The sequence below is a fragment of the Penicillium cosmopolitanum genome, assembly GCF_028827165.1.
Source record: "Penicillium cosmopolitanum strain IBT 29677 chromosome Unknown utg000005l:1.0-4006212.0:1.0-4009387.0, whole genome shotgun sequence".
Taxonomy (NCBI): Eukaryota; Fungi; Ascomycota; class Eurotiomycetes; order Eurotiales; family Aspergillaceae; genus Penicillium; species Penicillium cosmopolitanum.
The window spans coordinates 2,506,217-2,531,879 of NW_026622675.1; the positions used below are offsets into that span (position 1 = coordinate 2,506,217).

Genomic DNA, 25,663 nt, shown 5'->3' on the forward strand with positions numbered 1-25,663 from the left:
TTATACAATTTAATTTAATTTTATGTGAAGCTGATTATGTGAATGCTGATCATAGGAAAACTGATTATACGAAAGCTGTTTCGTCTTTGGCTTGCTTGAGACTAACTACATGACCCAGGTCCTTCTACGGAGTACTCAAGTACTCAGATCCCATGCACCACAGCCTCGTGGGATCCTCACTTGCTCGTGGCAGGTGATCTCCCGATCATCGCAAGCCCATATTACTCACACTCTTGCCAAGTTGCCACCTCCCTGTTCACGCGTACCCATGAGCTCGCAGCCATTCCAGAGCCAGAGCTTGATCGCGTTCCTTGTAGGAAGCGTTGGTCCGGATATTATCCGAAACAATAACAAGGGCCCGAGCATAAGCACCAGTGTTCTTATTCGTGAAGAATGCAGCGATGTCATCGCCGATCTGGTGATCAGCAAACTTGGACAGACCCATGCGAATGAATCGCTCAAAGACAACGTTGTTGGACGACAAACGCGACTCCACCATGTCCCAGTTCGTCTTGATGTACTCCCAGAGGAGATGACGCATCTTGGCATTCGCGGCTAGGGAAACTGCGCCGTTATGGATATCTTGAATCGCCACCTTGTCGGAGAAGACGAAGTTCAGGTAATCTTGCACCAGTGCGGCGTCCTTTGTACGGCCCATGGCAGACAGGCAAATCTCCTTGCCATCGACGGAGTCCGTTCGGAGGTATTCCTCCTTGACGGCGTCGTATTCCTTACGACCACCCTCTGAAACATTGAGGCTGAAGATTGCTGATCGGAGGTTGGTGTGGATGGCGGTCTTGTCTTGGCCGGTGGCCCAGAGGTCGAAACGGCGTTTGGCCTCGACGACGGTGCTGCCGGGACGAAGCTCGTCAGCAATTATGGAAAAAGTAATAGAGAAGCAAGGAAAGACTTACCTAGCGTTGCCACTGTTACCGGTCATGGAAATCAGGAGCTTGCGAAGCTGAATGACGAGGTAGTCCTCATTGGGCTTGAATTCCCAACCGACTTTCTCAGCAGTTGGGCTAGCCAGCTTCTGAGTGAACTGCTTCAAGCCAGCAGCGACCTGCTCGTTCTGGGCGAAAACGGAGCGGAGGTTCGCCAAAGAAGAAGACACTTGGGACCAGACACTAATAGATTGAAAAAAAAAGTCAGTGACTGCGCATTGCAAAAGATCTCCTGTAGATCTTATCCCAGTGTCGCTTACAGGTAGTTCGACTCATCCTTGAATCCCTCGAGCAGGGCCAACAGAGCTGGCGTGGTGCCCTCGCCAGAGACTGCAAGAGCAGCAGCATCTCCGAGCAATCCGATCTTGTCCTCGGTACTCAGAAGACCAAGAGACTGGCCCAACTTCTCAAGGCGTGCAGGCGGGTAGTTTGTACGGTAGAATCCAGACAGATCCTTGTTGATCTTGTAGAATCCGTCACTGCCGGCACCTGCGACATTGTCGGATTTCGCGGTGAGGGCACGAGTGTCCACATTGGCCAGCTTATCGCCAGACTTGATACCGAGAGGAATCCACCAGGTGGTCTCGTCCTCCTCGGGCTTCGCATCGCCAGTAGACAGGAATCGGTTCTGGCGGACGCTAATCTGACCAGGTTCTTCCGCGACTGTGACGACGGGGAATCCAATCTTGCGAATCCAGGGGTCCTAGGTTGTGATACACGTGTCAGTTGTAACGCTTCTTTGAGCTGGGGCGTGACGCTCAAGTTACCATAAATCCGTGAACATCCTGTCCCGAAGCCTTGCTCAGAGCAGACCACAGATCGTTTGTGGTGGCATTACCTTGAGAAAAGAAAACCAAGTATTAGTCAAAACTCAGGGTAATATTAATCGTCGTATAAATCACATACCGTATGCGTGGGACTTCAGGTAATCAGCGACGCCACGAAGGAATCTCTCCTGGCCGAGATGAACACTCAGCATGCGGATGACAGAGCTTCCCTTCAGGTAGCTGATGTGATCGAAAATCTGGTCGACTTCAAGGGCGTTTCGAACGGGCACCTCTATGGGGTGAGATGCTCGCAGCGAGTCGAGATGGAATGCTTGTTGAACACCTTCAGCCTGTGGTACAATGTCAATAATGATCTTCAGGGCAAGCGGGAGATACCTCGGTTATTGCGTACAACAAACTGAGACCAAACATTCCATTCTATACATGTGTTAGAGACCGCCTTTGACATTTTGCGCTTCATATGATGCTTACCCGGATAGAAATGATCAACAGCCAGCCAGCCAACCCAAGTGGCAAAGCCTTCGTTGAGCCAAAGCTCATTCCACCAATCCATGGTGACAAGGTTACCGAACCATTGGTGGGCCAGTTCTATGGTAGATATATTAGACAAAAATGTAATAAATTTCAAGAGGAAGTTTGGCTGGAGCATACCGTGTGCAACCACGTAGGCGATGCGGTTCTTGTAGCGATTGTCGGATTTGCCTTCATCGAAGAGGACAGCCGTTGTCCGATAAGTGACGAGACCCCAGTTCTCCATGGCGCCCATGGCCTATAAATTGGTCAAGATTAGTTTGGATGCGTTGAATGATAGAGAATGGAGTCCACATACAAACTCGTGTACAGCCAGAAGATCCGCCTTGGGCAAAGGATACTCGATCTCGAAAATTTCCGAGAAATAGTCAACGGTGCGGTGGGCACATTCCAGAGCAAAACGAGCCTGGTCCTTCAAGCCGCGAGTTGTGTAGACCCGAACGGGGATGCTCTTGCCCTTGTACTTGCGCTCAGTCATAGCCTCAACATATTCGAAGTCACCCACGGCCCAAGCGAGAAGCTATATAGTCCACGCATTAGTGAAATGTCCAATGGCTTGCTTGTTTCTAGCAGCCTATGTAACTCACGTATGTGCTCATAACCGGGGTCTTTTCGAAAGTAACAAACTTCAAATCGGCACTGCTTCCATCTCTTTCCGACTTGACAGGCATGTTGCTAAGTGCAGTCTGACCCTTGGGGATTTCGATCTCGAAATCGAAAGTGGCCTTGAGGTTCGGTTCGTCAAAGCAAGGGAAGGCCCTCCGAGCATCGCAGGACTCAAATTGAGTGCTAAGCATGTAATAGAAATCTCCCTCCTTGGGAGCGCCAGGTCCTGCTTCTCCTACGGGCGTGTACTTTGAGCGGTAAAATCCCGCCATCACGTTATTCATGGTTCCGGTGAAGTTGATGGAAAGCACAACGTCGGATGGCGCAAGATCCAGAGAGAACTTGAGGGAAACACGTTCCGAGGTCTTGTCGTATGAAATATCGGTTGCTTTTGCCAGTTGGGTTCCTGAATTGATGCGAATCTCAAGTATCAGCCATCTGTACAAGTTGACCAAACGAGGTACTTCTTCGCTAGCACATACCATCTTGGCCGAAAACTTCCGCGCTTTGCACGGTGATATCCTTCGAGTTCAGAACAATTTCCTTAGTGGCACGGGTGATTTTGGTATCGACTTTGATAATGCCCTTGTACTCCCAGGATCCACCAAGTTGTAGGTCGAAGAGAGAAACGTGGTAGTTGACAGGCTTGGCCCTATAGAAGCATCACATCAGTATGGACTCAGGCGAGATAAAAGTGACCATGAATTGGAGATGTGCAAGATATGGCGCAATGCCACAAGTGGATCAAATAGCATTGAAGCTGGCCCACTGCCAGATGATCTTCCTAGATCGAGCTCCATACTTGACAAGACAAGCCTTCAGAAACAGATGATATTGGATAGGATTCCACCGGATCGACTAAAAGGCATGACCAGTATAGCCTCCTGGGTATTTCCACCACTTCTAAGGAGAGAAAAAAGGTGCGGGGTTGATTTCCATATGTCGCCATCACTTACACGTCGGGGAGAGTATCTCGATCGGAGGACGCCATCATGCGAACTTCGGCGGAGCAATGTCGAACAGGAGTGATTGCGAAAAGAGGCCTTGAGGTAGGTAATGTAATTCTGGGGCGAGTACGCTGTCGAGGGACTGACGGCAAAGAAGAAAAGAAAGAGGGGGAGGAGGGGCGGAGAGCGATTCGGTGACGGACCTCGAGTGCAGCGCGTCTCGACGCCGCAATGGATCTTCTCCCCCACATCGCGGCGTTAGCAACACTACGGTTATCCTCGGTCTGTTACTTTCCGGGTAATTGCAACCCGTTGACCTTGGAATACCTTGAGTGGCTGTCTCAATTACCAATTTCCCAAGGAGCGCTTAATTCGAAGAGGTTGTCTGGTGTCTCGTGTCTAACGGAGTCCCGTCGGGAGCTTGGACCCTCCTCTCGCCGCTAAACTAAGAGTTAACTAGCAGCAGCGATTATCTCCCCCAAGCTTTCCAATCCACCTTCACTCCGAACTCCGATACGGCACAACCACCCGCCACCATGGCCGACTCCGACGAGGAATATGTGGGAGATGTGACTGAAGACGAGGATGATCTTCAGGTCTCCCGGAACGATCGGACACGATCTGGGAAAAGGAAGCAACGCGGTGCCGCGGAGTGGGAGCTCTCCAGGACTTGGGAGACCTTGGTTGAGGGCGCAGATGGCACCATCAGCTCGACGGTAGAAGGACTATTAGAGGCAGGCAAGCGGAAGAGGTAATCCAGATCCAGATCCAGATCCAGATCCCCAGTCTTCATCTTCGTTATACCCTTCTCCGCAGATTGCTAATGACTTTGACTTTGGCGCAGGCTGTTGAAAGATACGACTCCTCTGCAACGCGGCATCATACGACACCTCATCTTGATCCTGGACCTCTCACAGTCGATGTCGGAAAAGGATCTCCGCCCGACCAGATACCTCTTGTCCCTACGATATGCGCAGGAATTTGTTCGAGAGTTCTTTGAACAGAATCCCATCTCTCAGCTCGGCGTTCTGGGCCTGAGGGATGGGTTGGCTTTTCGCGTCAGTGATATGAGTGGAAACCCGACAGAACACATTGCATCTATTCAGAATCTCAGAACACAAGATCCCAAGGGTCTTCCGAGTTTGCAAAATGGCCTCGAGATGGCCCGTGGCGCTCTTTTGTACGCTTTCTTCCCTTCCCCGACTTTACCCTGCAGGAGAACCTAGCCATACCACTTGACAAGAAGCTGACTCCTAAATTATAGCCACACACCAAGTCACGGTACCCGAGAGGTACTGGTCATCTTCGGTTCTCTACTTTCATCAGACCCCGGGGATATCCACCAAACCATCAACACCCTTATCACCGACAAAGTACGAGTACGAATCGTCGGTCTAGCCGCACAAGTCGCCATCTGCCGTGAACTCTGCACAAGAACCAATGGAGGCGACGAGACAGCGTACGGCGTCGCTCTGAACGAGCAACACTTCCGCGAATTAATGATGGAAGTAACAACGCCTCCAGCAACGTATTCCAAAAAACGAAACGCCAGTTCCTTACTAATGATGGGATTCCCATCGCGTACTGTGGAAGCAGACCCTTCCCTCTGCGCCTGCCACTCAAAGCCGTCTCGGGGTGGATATCTATGCTCTCGTTGCGGCAGCAAGGTCTGCAGTCTACCGGCTGAATGTCCATCTTGCGGTCTGACTTTGATTCTATCTACCCATCTTGCGCGCTCTTATCATCATCTCTTCCCGTTGATCAATTGGGTCGAAGTTCCGTGGAGTCGGGCTTCAATAAGCTCGGCTTGCTTTGCTTGTGGGCTTCAATTCCCGCCAGTACCGCCAGAAGATCAGTGGTATACGGCTGAGAATCACGCCAAGGGGATGAGTGCTAGCAGTCGGTATGAATGTACCGCTTGTGGGAACCATTTCTGCATTGACTGTGATCTCTTCGCCCATGAAGTTGTTCATAACTGTCCTGGGTGTCAGAGTAAAAGCATGCGTGTTCCTGACGATGTGCCGATTACGTCTGATGGGATGGACACGACGGCTTGAGGAGTCAACTTGAAAGTTGCTTTGTGAAGGGTTGCATATTTTGGCGTCGTTAACAGGATTTTGTGGAATGGGTTAGGGTTGGGGGTGGAGTTCAATATTGTACATACATTGGGTGACAGAAGTTCGAGTCTTCAAACAAGACACCCTAGAATATAAAGCATCAAGAGGCTATCTAGGCTATAAAATCTCATTGAAATGATATAGTTCAAGACTTGCTATATTTTTAAGATCCATATATCGGCAGTCTTATGGAGCAAAAAAGGTGGGGAATTAGACGAAATACTCCCTGCCTTGAAAAAGCACAGCGATGAATTTTGGTGCAAAGGTCAGGCGGAGACGAAGTTTGACATGTCGACACTACAGAATGAAATGCTTTGCCGGTCTTGATCAAAGTGAGACTTATTAGGACAAAGATGATGAACTGGAGAAGTCCAATGCAATTGATGATATACCTAGGTATATAAACTTTTGGAGCGCGACTGGATGGCTCATAATGAACAAGAATGAAGAAGAGGAATGTTTACATCGGTGAATCCGGGCGACTCTGCAATACTAATATAAATGGGCTATCCTCTTCGTTCATAAGATTTGATAACCAAAACTACCCCATAATAAAGTATACTATTCTAGGCCATCTAAATCTACTTTATACGTACTTTAGCATTGTGCATATGCGAGCATCTTATCTTATCGCATGAACCTCGGCTCTGCCCATCCCCGATTAACATGACGACCTTCTCCGACCTGCCCCACGTAACCTCCGCATCTCAAACCACCTTACACACCCCAACCTCAAACCTCACACAATGACAACAGAAATCTTCAAGCGATTGCAATCCTATAATTTCCAAGATGACGCCGAATTCGCAACCGGCCTCGCCATAATCCTAGGTCATCCCGAAACACCCGCCAGCGAGGCGGAGATGAATAGGGAAGATGATCTTGTCTTGCAGGCTAAATGCTTTTTCTTCTCACGGTGCGCCTCACTCGTTTTCATTCTCACGCCTCTGCTCTAGTCTAGTCTAGTCTATCTATCAGCTTCATTTCGATGTAAAGATTAAGAGGATCAGCTGCTAATCTACTTATCATCACACTTTAGGAAGGAAAATATTTCGCCGCCGATTAACTTTGCGGCTTATAAAGCTTGGTTAGCTTCACCGACTGCGAGTGCGACAGCGACACAGCAGGAATCAGGATCGGACTTAAATACAGGGCTGTCACAACCACAATCATCAGCCGAGTCAGGTACCGCTTCCTCGGAGCCCGCATATCCGACTTCTTTCGCGCATATTGTGGAATTGATCACGACCGGGCAGCCGATTCCGGGAATAGAAGAAATTCCAGATACTGTTTTAGAGGGCCATGATCTTGCCACCGAGAAGCCTCGGCGGCGAAAGCCCTGGGAAAAGGACGATGTGACCGCGGCCCCTGCCTCGGCCCCGACGGATGAAACTACAACTACAACTGGTGCTGTTTGAAATGGGATTGCCTCTGTATAATTCGGCTCTCTGGTGATATGATTCAAATTTGTTTCTTTTTTTCATTTCTTCATAGAGGCCAAAAGGAAAGATGAATAGAGCTGTCATTATAAAAATATTGGTCCGCTGCTACTGACGTAACAAGCAAAGACCAATCTCAATCTCCCATCGCTTGATGGATAGAATATACTAATAGACAACAAGAGTCGAATCTTTTTTTTTTGGAAATCAATAGGCCGAGGCGACTCCAGGGAATCCCAATAATAGTAGCGTCCACTGGAGACAAATAATATGTATGGATGAATAACACCTCAACCATCCTGGTCAACCAAAGCTCCGGTAGGATAGACACCGAGTAGTTAGTTGCTTCGTATGCAGAGGAGATAAAATTCACCATGATAGGCAGATCGTTGATCGTTGAACTGAAAGGGAGAGGACTGGTATTTCAGACGATGCTCGTCACTTGAGATGTCCTCCTCTAAAAGACCCTGGAGTGACGAAGACAGGCGAAGAAGCAAGCCAAATGAATAGATCGACAGGCAGGTTTAATTATCGAGATTGAATTGGATGAAATAAACAGGCGAATAACACAATCACAAATCTTTGATTGGAGCATGTGGTTGTTGCTGGCGATTCTGTAGGAAATTGGATGGCGGTGTGAGAAGGGAAGAGGTTCGAGAAATAACGAATAAGTAAGATGGGCTGTGGCGTACTACCATCCGTTCGGTGGTAATGTCTTCTTTCTTCTTTCCTTTTTCTGGCGTTTCTTTTCGTTCTCTGAGAAGCTGCGGCGGTGGTAGCTTCAAGGTGTTTCCACCGTCAAGCTAGCGGAATGGCACATAGCCCGGACTCCACTGGTTCCCGCGACTAAACCGGCCTCCATTCTGCTGCGATGATGAAAACCGCTCTTCGTTGAATTGATTGAAGCGCCCGATCTGCATACCAGTTCCAGGACCAGGCCGAGTAGTGTGTGATGGGTTGCAGCATAGCATCGCGACCCGAGATCCAAACTTGGATCCCCGAAGGGAGACCATGTGTTTTCTATGAGAAAGTGTCAGCTCTCCATCGAGAGAGTGGGAATGAAACGGAAAAAGAACCATACCGAATATGAGTTGCAACGAGCTCACGCTGGCAGGGCGCGGCATTCATTAGAATCCATTGGATCAAGTAATTGCCGTACTGGTCACCGGCAACTGTTTATCTATTAGCATGGTTCAAGCAACAGTTGGATCAGAGAATGATGGACTTACTATCGATCAAGGGCATGCGAGGCCTATCAGTACGGCCTGTGCATACTCGAGAAAGGTAATGATCTAGAAAGTCTGAGCCTCCGATCTTCAGGCATTTCTCGACGATCTTGGATGCGAACTGGTCCATGCTGTAATCAACAGCACAGTGAAGTACATGGTCGGTAGCTCGACTTTTATCGGGCGGAGAACCGTGCTCGCAAATATGTTGGATACACCAGTTTCCGAACTGGCCGTGAGAGAGTACATCTATCTTTGCCAGTACCTCCTCAATTGCCGGTCGCTACTAATCGTCAGCTCTTTTCTGGTCTCAGTCCGTCAATGGAATGGGGGGTTCAAGGGTAGTACTAATTACCTTCTCTTCCTCCACACAGTTCTCGAAAATGTTCTGCACCACCAAACTCCCTGTTTCGCCCAGTGCAACCTCGTGCCACATTCCACGAAGAGCCTCATTCACTTTGGCCATGATTTGAGGTGGGTTACTATTCCAGCGGAGCTCGAAGAGCTTCTGCCAAACATGGCAAGCGTAGCGGTGGATTACCGTCTCGGGAATCCGGCGGAGAAGTTCGTGGACCATCAATGCTTTGTTTTCCTCTGGCACGCAGTCGAAGGCTTTCTGGATAACATGGCAACCAAATGGATCCATGCTCAAGGTGAGAGTGTTGCCCCTGATGGCGTTGGCAATGGACACGACTTGCTCGGAGGTGCCATGTTCAAAGCAGCGCTGGATGAGGAAATTACCGAACCGATTTACCATGAGCGGATACGCCTGGCTAGCAATCGCCTCGATTATATCGTATTTCTGTTCAGTTGTGCCGACTTTGAGCTTCTGCTGGAGGAAAATGGATGCTTGTTGGTCATTACTGCAGACGATCTTGTCAACGATGTATTTCCAATCACAAGAGACGTTCTTGTCGAGGAGACGCCTGTAGTTTAGGGGCTCGAGGGGCGATATGTATGTATGAGTCGAGCTCCCAGCGGTCTAAATGAAATCTGTTAGTACTATATGGTTGCTCTCGATTTGAGACCAGCAAGTAACTGACCGACGGAGGTGGAAGTGGCCATGGGCTTGCCTCGGGGCTGCTCGTTGTGAACTCCGTGGCTGTTGGAGATAGTGTCGTTCCAGCTTGTCGGGCGTGATAAGCAAAAGGATACATTCCAACTGCCTGTATTACGCTGGAAGACCTAGTTGTCGAAGATGTGGGAGATTTTGGAGTCGAGTCTCCGGTCGTCGCCTCGGAACTGAAGCCGGACCAGGGATTGTTTGGGGGTGGAAACAGAGTCCCAGCATGACTTGTCGGAGCAAGAGAACGGCGGGGTATGGGGTTTTGCACTTGCAATGGACCTTGAGAATATCGAGGCTGTTCGACTGGAGAGCGCGCACAAAATCCGTATACACTAGTAGAGCTGTTCGGAGGTATCCTCTGTGTTTGCAAGGCTGGAGAGGTATAAAAGGAGCCCGGATTCGAGCCATTCCAGGGCTGGTGAAACTGACCTGCGGGGCCTGCCCCATGGCGAGAGTCTCCGTAAACCTTTTCGAACGGAAGCTCGCTGCCTGCAACACTGTATGCGGGCTGACTACCCTGGGTCCAAATCCCACGAGCGCGATTGTAGGTGCCAGCTGATAAAGTATCTGAGACATCAGACTGCGAGTCATCCTGAGAACTCCAAGTATCCTGGAGCTGACCAAATCCGGGGTTCGAGGCATTGAAAGCACTCTGCAAATGACTTATGGTCTGGTCCGTGATATCACGAGCACCAAAGTCAGCCTCAGAGGGAGGGCCGAGGGCTTGGTCCAGCGTATGCTTGATAACGCGGGTCTGAGCCAGCTCCTGTTCCTGCAGAGCAATCTTCGAATTGGCAGCAAGGAGTTCCTGTTTAAGTCGTAGAAGCTCCGTCGTTCTCTCATCCGATGTGTTTGCTCCTGCAACCTCCGAGGATGCCGTAGCAGGTAATGACTCCTTGGTTGAGACGATTTGCGGCGAGCCAGCAGATCCACCTGCCTCCGACACCATTTCGGAATGGCATTGAGGGGAGAGTTTGGCCAAGATTTGCTCTAACGGGGAAGGTTTGCTAGTCAAGGATCCTACCTTCAGATGCCCTAGCTTTTGCTTCTAGGATTGTCAGATCTCCCGATTTTCATAATCAGCATCTGGGGAAGGCGTACCTTGTTTGAAGAAGTTTCGATGTCTTCTCCGCTAGAAACTTGACCGAAAACTGACCTCGATCCTTGGGGCAGCTCCGATGAGCTATGGTGGCTGGACGAATGTTGATGACCCTTCAAAACCGAGTCAGAATGAGCAACAATACGTAGGTCCAAGGTTTCCGCGCCAAGGTACTCACCGAGGGCTCGCATCTGTTGCTTGTGCCTCGCATTTCAACATCACTTGGAGGGGAATACCCTTCTCTGTTCATGCGGCCAAGCTTGGAGGGACCGCTCAGTGTAGACACCATGGTAATCAGTGGCCAGGGTACTAGTAGCAACGAAATAGTGAAATGAGAGTGAGAATCACACAGATCCAAAGAGGCTTTGGGTACAGGGAAGTCAGTAAATTTGGACGATTCGGGATGAGAGAGAAAAATGGAGAGTGAGGTATAGGAGAAGAAAGAAAACGGGCGGGCGAGAGTGGAAGAGCCAGCGGGGGAGACGGCAGCAACGAGCAGCGAGTGTTCATACCGGGCAAGCGCGCTGGAACGACTCATACTTTGCATCATAAGGGAATTGTATTGGATAAATAGAAGCTATGACCGACCACTGCGTCAAAAATTATATACAGAGGGAACTGTCTCATTAGTACAACCAGTATCGAATTTGAGAACTCGAGACGCCAGGTAGATCCTATAGTTTGGAGGCATCGCATACTTGCAATCTGTTGAATGTTATTGAAAAAAAGGGATATATTTGAGCAGCTCAAGATAATGAAGATGATCAAGCCTCAAAATGTGGTATTTAAACGAAATCGATAAAGGAGGCAGCTAGTTAGTTAGTTAGTTAGTTAGTTAACTAGTTAAATACTCCTGCGCCAATGCCTGAGGCAGTAACCACTCAATGTGTTAACTACAGATATTATGATATGATGGGTATTGATGGGGTAGATCTTAATTTATTAAATTTTGCATTATAGTAGTAATACATCAGATACACTACTTCTTCTACTACTGCTGCTACTACTATTAATATCAAGATATACTATTATGTGCATAGAAGTGTCACTGCATGCATATACTTCGATGCTGAGTGTTCCTGGCTCCACCCAGTAAATTACCCATCTTAGTCAGTAACGTATTCACATGACCCCCTTGCGAATCCAGGTCCAATCAATACCTATATTTAGATCGAGCCAAGTCACGATCTTTACAGTACTTAATACATAAAAAGCCAAACAAGCTTCCATTGGCTGTAATGGCTATATTCTCAATTAAGAATTAAGTAATTTGTAAAAAGGTCGCCAGTTTTACTTCACCCTTATCGCCTCATTAGATATATCTTAATCTCTATTCGGCCGTCTCCGTGGTAATGAAATGGTACTGCTCGGTACTAGTATCTTGTAATGTAACCGTTGGTGGCGGTAGCACCGCAAATCACCCATGGACCGCACACCCTCATCGGGCCAGTCGTCGTCGTGTTCCCTCCCCACCCCTATTCCTTCTTGTCCTCTCCTTCTGTGGACGAGGAAAGCCATCTCAATTGTCGATGCGAAAGCCTTGAATGACTCGCTATCTTAATCCGAGTGCCCTCTATCCCTCGACGTCCATTTGCAGGAGATTCGTCATCGCCGGATTCGTTGCGCTCACTTCGCTCCACCGGGCCAACATCGCCTCAGCAAAAGATTCCCTGCCACTCCCTTCAACACTCCTAGCTCTCCGTTGCTAGATTCATCGATTCGGGTGAGTAGCACCGCATATACGGACGCGTTTGTGTGCTAGAGAGCTGACCTTCATGAGAATAGAACCCCGGATCTGGACTAAACAGAGCAAACAATGGCCACCACGACAGTGACCGGCCATGGACGCTGGGCGTCTATGCGACAACCGGAATTACAAGTGCCAAACAAAACATCGACCGCGCAGCCGGTTAGCAGCCCGATAGACCAATTCCCTCCATACGAAGAAACCCTTGACAGCGCCATTGGGTCCAGCCGACCCAGCACCACCAACTCCACCCCCTCAGTGAAATACGCGCCGAGCGAGACGTGGGAACCGCGGAAAACAGCCTTTTACTCCAGAGAGCATCCCAATGGGGCACTGAGGAATCCTAAGCACCGGCCGCGGAAGAGCATCAGCGAGGCCATCTCCACCATTCGAACACGTAACGGCAGCGTGAGTGCCAACGCGCAAGAGCTGGCGGAGGCACTACGGGCTCCCGTATCTTATAGGCTAGTGGTACGTCCTCTCTTCCCCCAAGGGCTATAATGACCGCACACTGTCGGAGAGACTATAGCTGCAGAACGATGGCTGATTCATATCCCAGGGCCTATGCGTTGTTTGGTACTTTACCTCAGCCCTTACGAACACATCCTCGAAATCCATCTTGAACGCCTTGCCCATGCCAATCACGTTGACTATTATTCAATTCGCATTCGTTTCAATATGGTGTTTGTTACTGGTGTGGTTATCTTCGGTGTTCCCAAAGCTGCGGCAGAGCATCCCGGTGCTCAAGCACGGCATCCGTTACCCGTCGCGTGAAGTGATCTCGACTGCTTTACCCCTCGCTGTCTTCCAGCTTCTTGGCCATATTCTCAGCTCAATGGCCACAGCCAAGATCCCTGTCTCCTTGGTCCACACCATTAAGGGACTCTCACCCTTATTCACTGTTCTCGCCTACCGGGTATTATTTCGAATCCGTTATGCTAGAGCTACCTACCTGTCCTTAATCCCTCTTACAGCCGGTGTCATGCTCGCATGTTCCACCGGATCGTCCACGAATTTCTTCGGGATTATCTGCGCTTTCGGCGCCGCGATCATTTTCGTCTCGCAAAATATCTTCTCCAAAAAGCTGTTCAACGAGGCGGAGCGTGCCGAAAACGACCCACAGACTCCAGCACGACGCAAGTTAGACAAGCTGAATCTGCTTTGCTACTGCTCAGGATTGGCTTTCTTCCTCACCTTGCCTATCTGGTTTGTCAGTGAGGGGTATCCTTTGGTATCCGACTTTATCAAGGACGGCGCAATTGACCTGTCAGAAAAGAAGGGATCGTTGGATCACGGCGCACTCATGATTGAATTCGTATTCAACGGTGTGTCGCATTTTGCGCAGAACATTTTGGCCTTTGTGCTCTTGTCGATGGTCTCTCCAGTGTCCTATTCCGTTGCATCTTTGGTTAAACGCGTTTTTGTTATCGTTGTGGCAGTCATATGGTTTGGTAACTCCACTACTCCAATCCAAGCAGTCGGTATCGGCCTCACCTTTTTGGGACTCTACCTGTACGATCGCAACAGCCACGACGACGTGGCCGATCAGCGAGCGAATGCTGATCACTTCCGCGCACGGGAGGCCATTCTTCCCATGAATGTTCGACAATCGAGCAGGCCATGGGATTCAAATGGCTACGCCTTCCCCGCCGGACGCTCGTTCGAGAGCTCTGCCAACAACTTGAAGAAGGAAGATGGCCCAGGGCGGGTGCGGGCCCGTGGTGCCAGTGTGTCCCGGAATTGGCTACCTGGGACCAAACAAGAATCGACGTGGCAGGCCACTGACACTCCGGTGGCCACCTAGCATAGAATCTCTCGTTTCTTACTTCTGACGAATGTAAAGACGGAGAAAATGATGATGTATTATAAATATATATTTATATATCATGGCGTTGTGGGACCTTTTATTTAAAAACGACTTTTTGGGTTGCGTTGAATTTCCGCTGGCGACAGCATAGACGAGAAGAGCTAGGGTGGTTGTAGGAATGTAAATGATTCAAGTTTCAATCAATTTCTCAAGTCATAAAGCTTTTTTCATATTGTTGCTATCATCGTAAATGTATTCGGTGATCTTCAATTGCTTCCTGCGGCCGGTGTCCTACGTATCGATTGCCCGCGGGAATAAGTCGGCGTGAGATGTCGCGACCGTCGGTAAAGAACATGTCATAATCGGGCTAGACCCTTGACTGCCCCATTACGGCGCCAATTCTGTTCTGGGGACTATCTGTAGAGGAAAAAGGGACGGTGAGACGCCTGTTTCCCACAATAAATCAAGCCCGTGAATGAGATGATTTTTGAAAAAGGATTCTAAGGGGCCGCGGGTTTTTGTTCTGTTGCCCGGAAGTAAGGTTTATCCGGGTAACCGAGTGGCTCAACCAATCATCAATCGTGCATTTGCGAAGTCTGCTGAGTCATCCGGGCAATGGTCAGCAAAGCCCAATGGGCATTAGGTAACCCAGCAGAATCCGTCTCTGAACAACAGCTCCTTCTTCCCCGTTCCCCCTCGTCCACCCCATCTCCCAAACCCCTCCACCCCCCTCCTCCTCCCAGAATCCCTCACAATTATGCGGCCGCAGCTGTTCCGTGCGGCCGCCCGGGTCTCTCCGGGTCCCCCGGGCCCGGACCTTCGCGATGACCGCCCCTCGCGCGGCCGAGGTGGAACTGACCATTGGTATGTCTCTCAGCATCAATTGATAGTCAAGATACGCTAACAATGTCGTGCAGATGGAAAGAAGGTGTCCGTTGAAGGTAAGAGTGACTCAAACGATCCCCCATTGAACCATCACTCAGACCCATTGTAGCCGGTTCGGCTCTTATCCAGGCTTGCGAAAAGGCAGGCGCAACAATCCCCAGGTATGGATCTAATCCTCCCTCGAGATCAAACACGATGCCTGTGACAATTACTGACCCTTGAACCTAGATACTGCTACCACGAGTACGCTTTCCCCGAGTCCTTTCCTCCGATGATAATCCTTACTAACGTTACCTGACCTGAAGGAAGCTGCTAGTTGCAGGAAACTGTACGTTCCGGCCTCTTCCACTGCATGAAAAACAATCACAGGTGCTAATTAAACATATCTAGGCCGTATGTGTCTCGTCGAAGTTGAAAAAGCCCCCAAGCCTGTTGCATCATGTGCCTGGCCCGTTCAGCCCGGAATGGTTGTTAAGACAAATTCGCCATTGGTTCACAAGGCCCGTGAAGGTGTTATGGAATTCCTCCTCGCCAACCACCCCCTCGACTGCCCCATTTGCGATCAGGGTGGAGAGTGTGATCTTCAGGACCAGTCCATGCGTTATGGTGCTGATCGCGGCCGATTCCACGAGGAGGACGGCAAGCGTGCTGTGGAGGACAAGAACATTGGCCCCTTGGTCAAGACCTCGATGAACCGTTGTATTCACTGCACCCGTTGCGTCCGATTTATGAACGATGTTGCCGGTGCACCCGAGCTGGGAACCTCCGGCCGCGGAAACGACATGCAGATCGGAACCTACTTGGAGCAAAACCTCAACTCGGAACTGTCTGGCAACGTCATTGACCTCTGCCCCGTTGGTGCTCTGACCTCCAAGCCATATGCCTTCCGTGCTCGTCCCTGGGAACTGAAGCACACCGAGTCAATTGATGTTCTTGATGCCCTGGGATCTAACATTCGGATCGACAGCCGTGGTATGGAGGTGATGCGTGTTACCCCGCGCTTGAATGATGACATTAACGAGGAATGGATCAACGACAAATCTCGCTTTGCCTGTGATGGCTTGAAGACTCAGCGCCTCACCACTCCCCTGATCCGCCGCGAGGGCAACTTTGTCCCCGCCACCTGGGAACAGGCTCTTGTGGAGATCTCTTCCGCCCAGCAGAAGCTGCAGCTGCAACCTAATGAATTCAAGGCAGTTGCTGGACACCTTGTTGAGGCTGAGTCTCTCGTTGCTATGAAGGATATGGCCAACAAGCTTGGCTCTGACAACCTTGCCCTCGACCAACCCGGCGGCAGTGCTCCCATTGCCCACGGTATTGATGTCCGCTCTAACTACCTGTTCAACTCTAAGATCTACGGTATCGAGGAGGCCGATGCCCTCCTTCTTGTTGCCACCAACCCCCGTCACGAGGCCTCAGTTTTGAACGCCCGTATCCGCAAGCAATACCTGCGCTCTGATCTGGAGATCGGTCTTGTCGGTGAGGAGTTCGAGAGCACCTTCGACTACGAGAACCTTGGCGCCGATGTTTCCGCCCTGAAGACTGCTCTGGCTGGCGAGTTCGGTAAGAAGCTTGCTGGTGCTCAGCGCCCTATGATTGTGGTCGGCTCCGCAGCTGCCGAGCACCCCGACTCGAAGGCCATCTTCGAGGCGGTTGGCAGCTTCGTCGAGAAGCACGCTAGCAACTTCACCACCCCCGAGTGGCAAGGCTTCAACGTCCTGCAGCGTGCCGCTTCCCGCGCTGGTGCCTACGAGGTGGGCTTCACTGCTCCCGGTCCCGAAGTTGCCCAGACTACCCCCAAGATGGTCTGGCTGCTAGGTGCCGATGAGATCTCCGCCAGCGAAATCCCCAAGGATGCCTTCGTCGTCTACCAGGGTCACCACGGTGACAAGGGTGCCCAGCTTGCCGATGTTGTCCTCCCCGGTGCCGCCTACACTGAAAAGTCCGGCACCTATATCAACACCGAGGGTCGTGTTCAGGTTACCCGTGCGGCTACCTCGCTCCCCGGTGCTGCCCGTGATGACTGGAAGATTATTCGTGCCACCAGCGAGTTCCTTGGCGTTCCTCTTCCTTATGATGATATTGAGGCTCTCCGTGACCGTATGGAGGAGATCAGTCCCGTCCTGCGCCGTTACGATGTCGTCGAGCCTACCTCCGTTGCTGCCCTGAGCAAGGTGCAGCTTTCTGACCAGAACAAGGGAGCCTCAACAACCGGTTCTCCCTTCAAGAAGGTCATTGAGGACTTCTACTTCACCGACCCCATTTCCAGAAGGTTAGTGACCGATTCAAGCTTCGTTTTCAGAATTATGCTTTATGTCCGTTCAATGCTAACTTTACATGCTTCTAGCTCCCCCACCATGGCCCGTTGCTCAGCTGCCAAGGCCACTGGCAACCCCGAGACCAACTTCATGGCCGCCGGAGAGATGTCTCCCCAGGCCCTCTACGGCGCAAGCCAGTGATTGAATTCTGTGCTTTCTCTCTAATGGTTGCAGGCGTTGTCATTTGTATCACCTTATACTTCCCTTTGATGTACCCGTTTCCTTTTTCCATCTTCATCTTCATCTTCTGTTTTCTTTTCATCGACTTGAAGGCCGTTACATCCGGTTTTTGGGGTTGACCTCCTTTCTCGAAAATTCTCCCGTTTCCCGGTGTTACAACAGGGAATAATCGGTCGGGGTTGACTTGTACATAAAAAGATTGAGGCCAACAAAATCTCTAGTTCCGCTACGGAAGTCAGTGATAGCTTTTCTGTGTAGTATCTTCCAGGTTTAGGTTGTGAGTAGCATTCTACCGGTCAGTAGTAGTAGCCATAGACAGATGAAAAAAAAGTGGTAGCTAGGGAGCAAGATGATGCCATGCATGCCACTGGTATTCGTTTCTTATCAAATCCAAAACCAAGAATCTACCACGAAATGTCATGTAATTCAATAATTCATCAAGTCTACGGAGAACCGGACCGTAAGTTCAATGCCTCAATATCTCCCACGTTTCAAATCACCATAATCCCTGATTCTAACTAAAGCTCATCATCATCAGTCTCTCCCCCGTTTCATCACCAGCCGGAGGAGGAGGAGGCGGCGTTGCAGCTTTCGGCGCCGTGGCTGCACCCCGCCGATTAAAGGGTAATTCCCGTCGAGGCGGGGGTGCGGCTTCTTTCGCTTTTGGAGCCGAGGGACGCTTCTGCTTCAGGTCTGGTTTCTGCTCCTGTTCTTCTCCGGACTCGTCATCTGTAGTTGTGTTTCCATCATCTCCAGGTGGCGGGGTTGAGTTGCCTCCCTCGTCAGTATCTTGATCGTGAGGGTCTGCCTCTGCTGCCGCCGTCAATTTGCCGGTCTTCTTCTGATCGATATCCATTGGCTCAAAGTCATCCGATTCTTCATCGGTAGTATTTCCATGGCCGCGCTTTGCGAGACGTGGGGATTCTGAGCTCTGGTTGAATTGCATTGCTGAGGCTTGAATCTCGGAGACTGGGTTTGTGAATTATTAGCCTTTAAAAATTCATACTAGATAGAAGTCGGGTAGGGTAGTGACTCGTATGCATATATATACCTTTATCAGGATCGGCAGTAGCGGAAGCCAAAAGACGCTGCTGATTCCGAATCTTCAATTTCTTCTCATTCAAGAGCTGTGTGAAATTGGTCATTAATTGGTTCTCGTGTTGAGCTTTTGCTTGGACGAGATCTTCGAGTTGTTGGGTTAGTTTTTGGACTGTGTTTGCTGCTTCTTGATAGCGGGCGTTCAGGGTGGAAGTCTCCTGTTCCAAGGCCCTGTTTCTAGCGGCTGCTGTGCCGGCCCATTCGAAGAGTTCGATTTCTGCTTCGCTTTGCTTTAGAGTGATTGTTCCGAGTCTTTGCTGGGAGGGGGGTTAGAATATTCTATGTGTATATGATATGGGCGTTCGATAGGGCAGGGCTCAGACTACAACGTACTGTGATGTCTTGAACTCTTTTGCGTATGGTGATGACGATTCCATTTTCATCATCTGATTCTGTGATGCTGGCTGTGGCTTCGAGTTTGAATGAGGATGTCGTCTCATTCTCATCTTTGGTTGATTGGCCTAGAATGCGGCGAATCACCTGGGTCCACTCATCGTCTGAACCTTGGTAACTTTTGGATCTGAGATCCTTTAAGCTTGATTCTTTGACTATGCCGGTGTCAATATGAATTGTTTGTTTGTGTTTGTATAGAGCATACCTGAGGCAGTATATGCACCTTCACCCTCTGTCGCAGTCAAGGTGAGGTTGAGAGAGGGTGATCCATTGTTGACCAAGTGGACCAAAACGAAGGAGTCTTTCTGGTCTGATCTATCGAAGCGGAGGACATGGGGGGACATATTGATGTATGGAGGAGTAGAAGTAGAAGTAGGAGTAATGGTGGGTGACAGAGACGGAGTAAGTACAAATGGAAGTCCAGGCAGCCGGCGGTCCGGGTCCACCGTAGTCACCGTAGTCAGCCTAGCATCCATCACAACAATAATTAAATCCACCGATTCCACCACATTATTGGATCTTGTGACACCCCCCTATTCGTTGAGAGAATATTATTAAAAAATATCCCTAATTCCCTACTTATTGTCACTCCCAGCCTTCCTGGTTGTCAAGGAAATCTCTCTTACCCTAGTGCTGTCTAGTGTTGTCCCCACTGTTGTGTACGCTAAGCACGTTCCTCCTTCTCCCACGAGGGATTCCACTTCATCCAGCCACCATTCACCATTCTCCATTCGCCGCCATCCACCACAACCTCCTCCACCCTCTATACCCCTTTCTCCTCCCTGAGAGATAGAGACAACATGCTCGCGTGAGAGGTCGAGACACTCACGACTTGAGCTGTATCTTGCTCTCCTCTCTTCGCCCTCGTATATCTTCGCACCAGCTCCAACAGCCCCCCATCTGATCTGCCCACTTCAGGGTGATCGCACTGACAGCCTCCCTGATCGAACACTCTCGCAAAACGAAAACGACACGGCATGACGCTCTACTCTCGACCTCCTCGCCTATTATCAGCGTCGCAAAGCTCCAGATATACCTCCTAATCACCAACTTGGGAACCCTCCAAACTATTTTATGAACGCCGCGTCTCCCCCGTCCCCTTCTCCAACACTCTCCTCCCACCATGGCCATGGAGTCATTGGGACACCAGCCACGGCTCGATATAGAAGAATCCATTGAGTGCTGGGATGATGATGGGGATCTTCAATTCAACGAGGGTATCCAGTTTCGGGCCGCATCCAGCGCCGGTTCCATAACCAATTCCTCATTTCGACCTTCCGGACACCGCGACTCAATCTCCTCCCGCCGCTCTGCGCGCTCAGACCTAGACTCCAATGCCGGTGACGAAGACTGGCAGGTATTTCTACAGGATAACGACGAGTTCTCGAAAGAAGAAGCGCTTGCATCCGCGAAACATGCCGGTATCCCCATTCCAGCTGATATCCCCAGCTCGGCTCTCATCGGGGGTGCTATTAAACGTCTATCTACGCGAAAACAAAAGCGAACCTTTGTCGACGATTGGTCCGAAGATGTGGAGCTTCCAGATCCTGATACTGTTCTCGAACTTAGGACTCCGCAAGATACCACCTTCCCGGAAAGTTTACGGCAAGTAAGCTCGGCCGCTACCAGTCCGATCAAAACAACGGCCTCGCCAATCTGGCACGAAGATATTTCTACTCGCCTTCAATCGGCTTTTACGGGTCTGGAACAATACCAGAATGAGAATGACAGCCCTGTTCATCATAACCATAATCATCAGGTCGTGCCGACCATCAGATCTCCGGTTCCTCGGTCGCCGCAGAAGAAGTCCATGAGCGGAGCCAGGACAAACAATTTTCAGGAACAAGAGGCCGATGATTTCGATCTTGAGTTTGAACTTCCTCCTGACCACCAGCCTCTTCAGCTATCCCATCGGAAACAGCACACGGGCGTTTCTAGCCCAACGCTTGAGGATTTCGATTTAGAATGGTCTGAAGGTAGCATTGGTGTACGGGTTGGTGGTACTACGAGAGATGGCCGATCTGCTCCAAGCTCATCCATATCTATCGCAAGTCCCAGTGTTTCAAGTTGCATAACAGGGGGCAGTGAAGATGATGGACTTGATGGCATTGTATTCCCAGAAGGGCCACTCGATTTCACGGCCTCTCTCAAGAAACGACAGGAGGTGCAAGCCGCCGATGACTTGGTTCAGCCCAAAGAGACCCCAAAGCCTCCACAGTCGTCAGAGGCCGATGACTTTTTCAGTGGAATTGAAATCGACAGCGGTAAGGCATTTTCTTCGGGCAAACTGGCATTGAATCCCAATGTTAAATGCAAGACGGAATGGCCCACGAGCCCAACACGCCGACCCGCCACAACCCTAACCTTCACCAACTCATCAACATCTCCACGTACCCGAATTCCACGGTTATCGGGTCACGACCGAACGCATTCAACCCATCTCGAAACTGTTTCTGAGAGTGGCGCACCCTTGTCCAAATTTAGGAGATCACAATCTAGACTCGGCCATTCGGCCCAATCCTCAGTGTCTAGTCTTCCGACCTCTACTACGCCCTCCGCCTCCCCAACACCTACCACATCATCAACTAGGAGGATCCTTGGGCAGCGACCCTCCAGGGAGCCTGCTCCAGTTGTTAATTCTAATACACCGGGCCGGATACTCCGAACCAAGAGGTCGTTGCCATCAATTCGAGGAATCAAGAATGCGGAATCGGTACAGGCTTCGCAACGATCACCATCCCACCCCGATGGATATATTCGATCTTCTTTCGGTAGACCCAAAACACCGGTCGACCGCACCACAGTCAACGACGGAAGACCCTCAAGTCGCAGGCCGCCAGCACCATTTCTTCCCGCTGGCACATCAGAAAGACAATCACACCATGCCAGCGTCAAGAGCTACCGGCCCTCACGGCGTACCAACTCGGACGGCTCTAGCGATCTCTTGAGTCCGACTGGCACATTCTCGCGGCTCTCGCGTTCCAGTCGCTCAGACGGTCACCGCTTGAGTTTGGGAGAAACCAGTACGGACACCATGTCTCCGTCCGGGAAGCGCACTCTCACCAGACCGACGAAGCGACGTAATTTTGGAGACGGCACTGAACTGGAGTCCTTCGATGATCTGCCAACATCCGTCTCCACGGAAAGCAAATATACCAAAACCCCCATCGGCCGAGGCGCACCTCGATCTGTGCGTGCCAAACTCAGCCAGAGCCGCAATACTCCCCCTGTCGAATCTCCCCGTCCCGGCCAAGGCCAACTTTCCACACCCCCGTCAACTTCAAAACCGCCCACCTCGATACCTAGATTTGCCCGTGATACGAACGCGTCCCGCAATGCGAGAGAACAACGCATTGCTTCTATGGGCAGCAGGAACTTGACCAGCCACCGGGATAGAGATACGACTCCGCTTTCTTCTTTCAGTTCTAATTGGAAACCCCAACCACAACCCATCTCTCGCCTCTCCCCCAATGCAGCGCCTGTACGAAGCCGGAAGACTAGGTCGGATCCCAAAAATAACTCAAAACCTCACTTAATTAAGCCCATGGGGGCTGGTGTCCAAGAATCGAAGTGTAAGTCAGATCAGCCACAAAAAAGAAAAAACCTTGATTTAGTTTGCCCGGCGAGAACTGAAACTGAAACTGACAATTGCATCCAGCCGTGCGAGGCATGCGGTACAACCCGAACACTTACCGTTGGGAAGGAAATGAAAATCTTGTGCAAGAGTTTGACAATCCTGTGGCGTCAAGATCACCGAAACCCGCGCCCGCCCTTATTACCAACGTAGGCGCGATGCAAAATGTACAGACGGTGGGCGGTATGGTTTTCGACCCCCACCGCATGTGCTGGCTTCGAGCCAAGTCCCAGTCCACGGAACCCGCAGCAACCGAGCCTGATGACGAGGATGATGTGTTTGCGGGTCTGGATGACTTGGAGGACAAAGTTGTTGGAGTTGGACGAACCTCGACAACGATGAATGATCTGAACCCCACCTCCACTGGCACTGGCACTACTGGAGAACCTAGCGCGGGTGAATCTTCCGACGAAGGACCTATCACCGAGGAATTCGATGTCGGGCCGGAGTTTATTCGACGACAACGGGCCGAGGAAGAGAAATGGAGACGCAAAGTGGACAATTGGGTAGGCTCTGACCGTGACCGCGGTGATCGTGAAACACATTGGCGATGGGCGATTCGTGACCTGGTGGCCGATGGTACGGCTTAGCCCTAGCCTTAGCCTAAGGGGAGGATTGGATTGGATTCCAGCGGCATGGTGATGAACTCAGTGGTTCAGTGGTTCAGTGCCTGGACTGTGGTAGAGTTTTGAATATGGATACACACGAACTTAATGACTGGAGGCGAGCGGACGTTCGATGCGTTCGATGGATGATTGATTTTCTCTTTCCCCCTTCCCCCTTCTACTACCATTGGCCTTAATGAAACTAGCCAAACGAATTTACGGTTGGAAACCTGTAACTATATCATTGTTGTTGTTATTGTTGATTGATTGATTGTTTTCGTCTTTATTCTTATTCTTTTTTTATTATTCATTTGGAGAAGTACATACTTTGTTCTTCGTTTCATTTGGGGGAAGAAGAAGAAGAGAAGAGAAGAGAAGAGGTCTGAGATCTCATTAGGGCACGGAACTCAACCTCCTCTCCTCCCTTCTCCCACTTCTCCCTCTCTTCTTCATTCCACTCTTCTCCCAAATTCAGGCAAATTTCTTGTGCTTCTTTTCACCTGTCAAGTTTCATCGTACCTCCTCTTCTCACCGGGTCCATGCCTCGTACGGCCCCGAGCAACAGGGAGTATCCATGTTGGTAATCCTTCCTCGGGGGAATTCACTTCCCTATACCGTCATTTGTCTTCCCCAGGCAGATCCGAAACACACTCGGACTCGGGACATCTAAGAGAAGACCAGGGCTTTGTTTTCCCTTTTTCCTTTCTTTTTTTACTTGCTGTGCATAGGCGCCTTGCCTTCACTCTGCCCTTCACCCCGGTGGTTTGGACGGCTCACGCTCATCGGGAACTCACAGAGTGACACTGCGGGTAATAGATTGTATAACGCTGGAAAGGACCATCTTTGCGGGAAAAAAAAAGAAAGATGACTGTTTCGATTTCGAAGGCTTCCCCCACCCTTCCCCCCTTTCGCTTCACGACCGGCTCCGACCTGCCAGCGCTGCGAGGGTCCGTAACGCCAAGTGCATCGAACACGGTGTCTCACCTGTCGCGGACGGGCCAAACGCATGCAATCCTGCCATCCCGCATGCTGCATTGATTGCCCGTCAACGGAGACCCAATCCACTTCGCCCTGGCATCAACGCCACGTCAAGGTCACGTCGACTTCTTCCCTGACAGCACAGCACACGATCTGGCTTGGTGGGACAGCAGGCCTGACCAGGATGTCATGTCTTGACTCGCAGCGAAGACTCGCCCGAGGCCGGCCCCCATTCCTGCCCCAGAATCTTCCCTCTGTGCTTTTTCCACAGTCCACAGGCCTCAGTCTAGTTAGTCTTCGCCCCCCCCCTAACCCCCGCGCATATGGCATACGCGCCGCAAGCTTGCGGCGCCAGTGAGGGCATGCCCTAGAGCTACTAGTAGCTAGTTAGAGCGGCTGGAACAACTGACACTGCCGCGGCCTCTCTGCTTCTCTCGTCTCCTCAACCCCCAATCCATGTCCCTTCCGGCACGGTTACTTGCATGTCATGTTTGGTTTGGTTTGGTTTGGTTTGGACCTTTGCCGGAGCAATCTCCAGCCTCGTCTTTTTGTTTGACAGATGGCAAACCTGCAGAAACAAAGCCCTGCAAGGAATAATTCGCCTCCCCGCCTCTGATGTCCGGCACGAATCTTGTTCCGCATCAGTGTGTCGGGGAGGTTATGATCGTCCCCCCGGTACTATCGGTGATGTCTTTGGCTCTGGAGAGCCGATCCAATCTTCAGAGACTTCCCAAGTAGCCTCCCTATAGGTGGCCTCGAGCTGGCCCTCGCGGCCTCGCCCAACGTGGCTTCTCTTCATGAGGCAAATGGTGGCGCCGGGCATCGAAGTGGGAATCCGTATCACCATTGCTTGTTGTGCGCTGTCGTATCAACCAACCTGCTCTGCCCTGCCCTGCCTTGCTCCTTCATCTTGCTATTTGCCTCGGTGGGTCGGAAAGATTTCGACAGCGAACCCCAGTCAAAGCAGATGGTTGACGTTTCTTTTTTTTGCACCTTCTTGCCGTTTCTGATTTCTTTTTTTTACCAAAATAGAAAAAATAGAATTAGTAATTTATTATTCTTTTTTTTCCCTTCTCGCCCTTCATCCATGCTATGTACCTTCTATTGCTATTCCCTGCAATCTAGCTAGTACCCTTTCTGGTCTGGCTGTACCTGACAGAGTTCTACTCGATTCGCCTGCCTCTATCGTTTCTTTTTTCTGTGAAATCTTTGCTGTGGTTCCTCCAGGGATGTCCCTCTGATACCCTCTGCTGCC

General features: G+C 50.6%; 8 protein-coding genes across 8 annotated transcripts; 5 read left to right on the forward strand and 3 right to left on the reverse strand.

The window, feature by feature from the left end:
- Nucleotides 1-256: 256 nt before the first annotated feature.
- Nucleotides 257-4,067, reverse strand: N7509_003945 (M1 family metallopeptidase; the record flags this gene model as incomplete). The annotated part of the gene is made up of 12 exons (XM_056628582.1): nt 257-851; nt 915-1,127; nt 1,205-1,647; nt 1,712-1,782; nt 1,851-2,061; nt 2,124-2,149; nt 2,204-2,320; nt 2,384-2,501; nt 2,562-2,783; nt 2,851-3,275; nt 3,352-3,521; nt 3,826-4,067. 12 exons carry the CDS (start codon nt 4,065-4,067, stop codon nt 257-259), a joined length of 2,853 nt encoding a protein of 950 aa, XP_056491316.1.
- Nucleotides 4,068-4,352: 285 nt separating this feature from the next.
- On the forward strand, nt 4,353-5,873 carry N7509_003946 (TFIIH/NER complex subunit SSL1; the record flags this gene model as incomplete). Its single annotated transcript, XM_056628583.1, has 3 exons — nt 4,353-4,567; nt 4,661-4,996; nt 5,081-5,873. 3 exons carry the CDS (start codon nt 4,353-4,355, stop codon nt 5,871-5,873), a joined length of 1,344 nt encoding a protein of 447 aa, XP_056491317.1.
- Nucleotides 5,874-6,679: 806 nt separating this feature from the next.
- On the forward strand, nt 6,680-7,351 carry N7509_003947 (DUF5572 domain-containing protein; the record flags this gene model as incomplete). The annotated part of the gene is made up of 2 exons (XM_056628584.1): nt 6,680-6,849; nt 6,973-7,351. 2 exons carry the CDS (start codon nt 6,680-6,682, stop codon nt 7,349-7,351), a joined length of 549 nt encoding a protein of 182 aa, XP_056491318.1.
- An 824-nt stretch (nt 7,352-8,175) lies between these two features.
- On the reverse strand, nt 8,176-10,954 carry N7509_003948 (Pumilio-family RNA binding repeat-containing protein; the record flags this gene model as incomplete). The annotated part of the gene is made up of 6 exons (XM_056628585.1): nt 8,176-8,392; nt 8,454-8,544; nt 8,602-8,881; nt 8,954-9,580; nt 9,642-10,712; nt 10,766-10,954. The coding sequence occupies 6 exons, from the start codon at nt 10,952-10,954 to the stop codon at nt 8,176-8,178; spliced, it is 2,475 nt and encodes an 824-aa protein (XP_056491319.1).
- A 1,625-nt stretch (nt 10,955-12,579) lies between these two features.
- On the forward strand, nt 12,580-14,314 carry N7509_003949 (putative ER to Golgi transport protein (Sly41); the record flags this gene model as incomplete). Its single annotated transcript, XM_056628586.1, has 2 exons — nt 12,580-12,981; nt 13,070-14,314. The coding sequence occupies 2 exons, from the start codon at nt 12,580-12,582 to the stop codon at nt 14,312-14,314; spliced, it is 1,647 nt and encodes a 548-aa protein (XP_056491320.1).
- Nucleotides 14,315-15,141: 827 nt separating this feature from the next.
- Nucleotides 15,142-17,661, forward strand: N7509_003950 (putative NADH-ubiquinone oxidoreductase, subunit G; the record flags this gene model as incomplete). Its single annotated transcript, XM_056628587.1, has 7 exons — nt 15,142-15,181; nt 15,235-15,258; nt 15,312-15,363; nt 15,431-15,445; nt 15,508-15,530; nt 15,593-17,474; nt 17,550-17,661. The coding sequence occupies 7 exons, from the start codon at nt 15,142-15,144 to the stop codon at nt 17,659-17,661; spliced, it is 2,148 nt and encodes a 715-aa protein (XP_056491321.1).
- A 553-nt stretch (nt 17,662-18,214) lies between these two features.
- Nucleotides 18,215-19,667, reverse strand: N7509_003951 (uncharacterized protein; the record flags this gene model as incomplete). Its single annotated transcript, XM_056628588.1, has 4 exons — nt 18,215-18,669; nt 18,752-19,055; nt 19,132-19,346; nt 19,397-19,667. The coding sequence occupies 4 exons, from the start codon at nt 19,665-19,667 to the stop codon at nt 18,215-18,217; spliced, it is 1,245 nt and encodes a 414-aa protein (XP_056491322.1).
- A 647-nt stretch (nt 19,668-20,314) lies between these two features.
- On the forward strand, nt 20,315-23,415 carry N7509_003952 (putative cytokinesis regulator (Byr4); the record flags this gene model as incomplete). Its single annotated transcript, XM_056628589.1, has 2 exons — nt 20,315-22,763; nt 22,850-23,415. The coding sequence occupies 2 exons, from the start codon at nt 20,315-20,317 to the stop codon at nt 23,413-23,415; spliced, it is 3,015 nt and encodes a 1,004-aa protein (XP_056491323.1).
- Nucleotides 23,416-25,663: the final 2,248 nt, after the last annotated feature.